Here is a 6,235-nt window from a genome sequence, read left to right on the forward strand (position 1 = left end):
ATATATATATATATATATACATACATACATACACAAACAAACACATACACACACACTATATATACAAACATATACATATATACATATACATATACATCATGTATATATATACATATATATATATACACATATACATATACACATATACATATACATATATATATATAAATGTATATATATACATACATATATATATATACATACATACATACATACATATATACACATACATATATATATATATACATATATATATATACATATACATACATATATACATATACATATATTTATATGTGTATGCGTGTGTGTGTGCGTGTTAATCGTATAGGATCGCAGCAAAAGAATAAAAGACAGGAGCCAGGCTAAAGCCGGATTCTTAAATCTTTGTAATGTTTGATATAATCTGACTTGAACTTTACAAAAAAACTTTTATATGTATTTGAATTCATATGAGAATTCATTTTATTTCACTTAGAAACGATGGTAATAAAAGCTTAGATTATAAAGATGTTAAAGGGCGAAGAAATAATTTTCCTTTCTTTTCCTCTTAGATCAATTTTAAAAATAAATACTGGAACATATGTACAATCTGTTTTCATAACATAATTTGCTATTTATTGTTTTTTTCTTCAATGCTATTCTCGCTTAGATTGAACTCCTAATAGTCTGTATTGTATTACGTTTCCACTGCGTTTGGTATCTAGAGAATTACATTTCTTTGGAGCATATTTCAAGCTAGTTGAGTCATTTACTGACCTTGTTTATAAAATCTATTATTGTTATTACTATATAAGAATAATAAATAAATAAATGAATATAAAAAAGGATGTGCAAAGTCAACCTGACCAGCGTTGATAACCCACACCAGTTATTGACCAGCTGAAATTATTCTGAGTAATAGAACACGGACAAAATGAAACATCCCCACTCACCTCCTCTCCATCAGTCTCCTCCTCCTCCTCCTCCTCCTCCTCCTCCACATCTTCTGACTGTAGACACAAATAGAGTTCAAGAAAAAATATTGCAGGAAATTATGTTTGTTACTGAAGAGTGAAGTGTTGAAAAATATCCTTTTTTGTTTGCGCGCATTGCCTTTTTAGGTGACGGTAGTAGCGTTATTTAGATGGCTCTCTCCGCCATAAACGTGCCACTAAAAATATTAGCTGTGCAATGTTTTTTAAAATAATATTTTTATTCCAACGTTTGTTTGATGGTGGAATAACAGAGTGAGGTGGAAATAAATGGATTCCAACTTTAAGCTGGTTAAAGTTCGATGGTAAGAAAAATGTGCAGGTGAAACTACAAATCTATCTACGTTCCATACAGACTAAGAACAACTGTTTAGCCGCGAGGTGAAAGGATTTTTACGATGTTTTCTACAAAATGTGATCAGGGTTAAATTGGTGATGGAAAAAAAAGAGTGATTAGTTCAGAATTGTAAAGTTCGTATATCGGTTTCTTATACGAAACAATGGCCGAGAAGGTTGTTGAAGTTTGATAGGGTCTTCGTGATGTAGAATGCAAAATTATTTTTGCAGAGAATCAAGGATTTAGTTCACCAAAAAAAAATAAAAGCTTTCATCTGAATTATTGTCTTCATCAATGACAATGGAAATATTGGTTCCTTTTGACTAGACAAAGCAGCATTTTAATACAGGAAGAGGAATACAATGTTGAGAATTTGGATGGCAGATTCAAAAAAGTAGCTGAAATCGTGTGAACAATACTGCTTGTGTCCGTGGTGAATATACTTCACTCTCAATTGCAGAGTCAAAGTCCATCGAATTCTAAATAGTTGAGAATGAATTATTATCTTGTGGGACTGATTTCAATTTCTGCAGCGATAAGAAAAAAAAGCCTAACGTTCTGTCCAGAAGGACAACTGTTCGCCTTCCAGTGAACAGTACCAACATTAGGTATATGCACCGGTTCCTTGACAACGAATATACGGATACACCTTAGTCTCTTACTGGTAATTATTTTGTTGGATGCGACGAGATTTGAGGAGAAAACCGCGAGAATTAAAACGAAAAACAATACATTTAGCTGGACGCTTCACAGATTTAGCTGTTTCAAAGGCTTACTGACCTGTAGATAAGCTATATCTGGTGCTCATCGTGAAGTGCTGAAAGAAAAACTTATGCCACAAACTCAAATTCAAAATTTAGAAGTACAAAACGAAAGCCTATCGTTTTTTGGTAACTCTTCATGAACCCTTGTTTCAGTAGAGATTCATAGTCGACACACTCACTTACTGTGAAAATTCAATTACCTCCCGTTTGAGCATATCATTAACAATCCAACATTGGTAATTCGTCGTTGACTCCCACCATTTTAACAGTTCACCGGCGACCTCACTTTTAGAAATTCACCATCGATCTCCACTTTAACAATTCCCAGTCGACCCCATTCCACTTCTGCAAGTCATTGTCGTTACCCACTTCGAAAATTCACCATAAATTCCATTTCGATAACTTACCGTCTACCCTCGGGTAACTGAAATATAAATCCATGATCATGAACACGAACACTAGCACAAACATCAAAACTAGAACACTCAAAATTTACATACACAAACACGAGGCATAAGTTAGTAGTATTAGATATAATTTCAAGTTTCAAATTAGATAGAATTTAGATATGGGCACTTAAACGTATCTTTAACGATACGAACTCCGCACAATCGAGCAATATACACCAGTAACGACAAAAATACATCTAAACGTCGTATACGCAAATACTCACATACATATATATGAACATGTGTCTACACACAAAGGCACTTGAATCTTACTATACGAATATGACAGAATATAAACAATTATACGTACGACAGTTTACAAACATAACTTCGTTGCTGATTAATTTATTTTAGTAAAACTTATTTCATTTTTACAACATATTATTCAGAATATTCAAACCTAAATAATTTAGTAGTTTATTATTGTTGAATTTATCTTCATCAGTTAGCGTACTGTGCCGTCACTTGTTTCTTCTACCACAATTTCGGCAAAGATATTGAAGCTTACACCTCGCTGATGAGGTATAAAAATACTAAAACGAATCTGGAGTTGAATCCTTAAGTTTCAAAGATAATATTACAAATTGATCAGCGTTTAATTTAATTATTTCTCATTAGCTCTACAGCACTCTACACACTAAATTTAACCATGTTTTGTTCTGGTAGACAAATTGATAAATATGCAATTGTGAATAGTATATATCTGACCGACGACAAAAGGAAATCAAATATTTCGGATATTCACATATTAATGCGTTGTTTTTAAATATGTCAAATGAAAAGTTAACTGAAGTAAAATTATTGCCAAATCAATTTCAATGATAGAAGATTAGTTTTCAGAAACATAATTTTGCAGGTATTTCTCAATAGAATCTTCTTTGAAAATTTCTCTTGGCTCTGAACATCCAGACCCAAAGTTTTATTTTTTTTAAACAGATCTTTATGATATTACGTGTCGATAAAGAATTGCTTAATACCTTCTCGCTGGAAATAGTAGACAAACCATATTATATTTTCTAAAATACTTAATCCCTCAACAAATTCTAATCTTCTATACGTGAGACCCACAATGGAGACGGTGTCGCTGCTATGCATACAGACATCATGTAGTGTATCCAGAGGAAAGCCACTCGATTGACTGGCAGGAAACCTCTCGCAAACACGCACTGGCACTTGGCTCACACATATATGCTGTCACCTCTCAGGGCCGTTCTGCTGCAGTTGTAAAGGCCTCTGAATCTCGGTGATGACTGGTCTCGAGCCATCCTTCTTTCAGGAACTCAAAACTTATTTGTCTCTTCTCTCTATCGTCACTGAATATGTGTACTCCCCACATTCAGGCCTCGCACAAACCACTACACTCAGTCCTTCCCTTTCAAAATGTTATTCCTCTGCAACTGTCTCTCTTTCCCTGTTCTTTTTCTTACAGGTGCCAACTTGAAAACATTACAAGAGGAATATTAATGGCATTAAGCTCTCAAGGGAAGAAACCAATACTAAAATGAAGGGCATGTTGAATAATATGATTCTGCATACACTGTGTCTGAAATCGACGAGGTGGTCACTGTCACACATACACACACGCACACACACACACAAACATACACACACACATACGTATCACAAATTTCTTTTTCGCTTCCATATATACACAGTGCCATATTGATGACAACATCTGTCATTCTTATTTTTTCTCTTTTCAGAAAATAAAGAAACGAGTGAGAGCTGGGGTTCCTGCAGGGTTTTTTTTAACCAAACTAATAAAAAGGCCTTTACCATCTCCGATGATCTATAACAGAGATCTCATTTACCCATGACTTTTAAAATAGCATACGAAACGTGTTTTCCTTTTCTCCAGTTTCAAAATATATTAGTTCCGAAACAGCTAAGATAAAATAAAATAAAAATATCCAATAATCTATAATGAAACATCACAGCATTTAGCCGTATTTTATTCCAGAATGGAGACAAGTCATTGGAAGAGACTCCACGAGGTCACTCGATCTGATAGAAATAATAACCAAACTTTACTGCTTTAAATTGATAGGCAACACTAGGCAATGTAAACTTTGATATACAAAAAAGAAAACCGGATGCTTACGACCGGAATATCTTTTATTATGCAGTAAGTCAACTCAGTGAGGGCCGACATGATTTAAACAACGTAACAGTTAAGAGAAAAAACAAGTTAGCAAACAAAACTACATACACAGCCACCCCAAGCAGCCCACCTAAAGCTTATAATTTCTTTGGACTTGGTTACTAAATAGTAACTAAGTCACAACTTGAATTTCTGTGATAATTATATCAAAATTTATTTTATAAAGGTCAACTTTCATATTGCTTCACATCTATTGTACTTTATCCAAGCATTAGGCTGTCTTTCTTCTCAAATCTACACATGTTTGTAGCCATGACAACTTTCCATACTTTACGGTTTTCTAACTGCAAATTTGCAGCAATTCAAGTGATCCAGTAATTTTAAATCCTCCGTTAAGAAAAATAATATAAAAGAAAAAAAAAGCGATTTATTTCATTCTAGATTATTTTAATGTGACTTAACGAATTTTGTCTTGTAATCGTCTTAAGGTATATATCTTGAGGTATATATCTTGATCAAGATGTCTACGATTATAATGACAAATATGTCATTCAATAGATAACAATTATATAACTTAGACAAAAATGAAAACCTTTCGAAAATTTGGTAAATCAATCCATAAAATGTCTCTCCTGTTTTGTTGAGTCATTAAAAATCTTAAATAATAGGGATAAATTAAAATTTTAAGTAGCAAAATTAAATATTATCTTGGAAATTATGACAATGCAGCGAGAAAAATAAATATTTAGGAAGCGAGGAAAGCATTTTATGAACAAACGTTTATTCTTATTCTACAGTTGAAAGCAATTTAAAATTTGACAATTTCTTTGGTCGTTACTATAACACATGACATTAAAACATAGACAATGAGTATTGAAAACGATCACAAATACTAGAAATTAAATCCAAACGAAAATTAACAAACGATTTTAAACAAAAAAAACTGACAGTAAACAATAAAAATGAGACGATGGTGATGGAGATGTTTTTACCTTTGGAATCTCACTACAGGTCTCTCTGGCTGCTTTTCGGTAATCACAGTGTAAAACCATCCATTGAAGATCAAACTAAATTAAAAGAAAGGTCACATATTTAAATATTTGATACCTGAAAAGGAGGGAGGTTTAAAATATAGAAATATATCTAACGATATCTAAAGGGTACATTTAAGTATATAATTATAAATTGAAGAATGAATATCTTGTGAGGGAAATTTCAAAAATAGTAGCAAATGAATCTCGTAATAAAAGCTCCTGATGAGCCGGTAAATATAAGGCGAAACTAGACAAGTTGTTCCTCGGGTCTTTTAGCAGAATAAAGGCTATGATTATCCTATTTGGTCTATTTACGCAGTCAGACGCAATGTATGTTTTTTAAATGTACGTATTTTAATACATTTAAAACATATTCACACACATATACATACATACATACATACATACATACATACATACATACATACATACATAATATATACATACATACATACATAAGGAGGTCTTAAGCCAAGTTTTGGGATCTGATTATACGTCATGAAGCTAAGCCCTTTATAGACATGAAACCTAAGGTAACCCCATAAACTGAAATTATCTAACTTTAATATATATATA

At 32.6% G+C, this 6,235-nt stretch overlaps 1 protein-coding gene across 3 annotated transcripts in view; it reads right to left on the minus strand.

Moving 5' to 3' along the window:
• The window catches only part of LOC106871778 (collagen alpha-3(IX) chain), a 239,898-nt gene that overhangs the window by 148,154 nt on the left and 85,509 nt on the right, over nt 1-6,235 (minus strand). For all 3 annotated transcript variants that reach the window (XM_052969917.1, XM_052969918.1, XM_052969916.1), the window contains exon 7: nt 5,618-5,692. In XM_052969917.1, coding sequence (XP_052825877.1) covers nt 5,618-5,692 — 75 coding nt within the window. The remainder of the gene's footprint in view (nt 1-5,617; nt 5,693-6,235) is intronic.

Source organism: Octopus bimaculoides, chromosome 8 (assembly GCF_001194135.2).
Source record: "Octopus bimaculoides isolate UCB-OBI-ISO-001 chromosome 8, ASM119413v2, whole genome shotgun sequence".
NCBI lineage: Eukaryota > Metazoa > Mollusca > Cephalopoda > Octopoda > Octopodidae > Octopus > Octopus bimaculoides.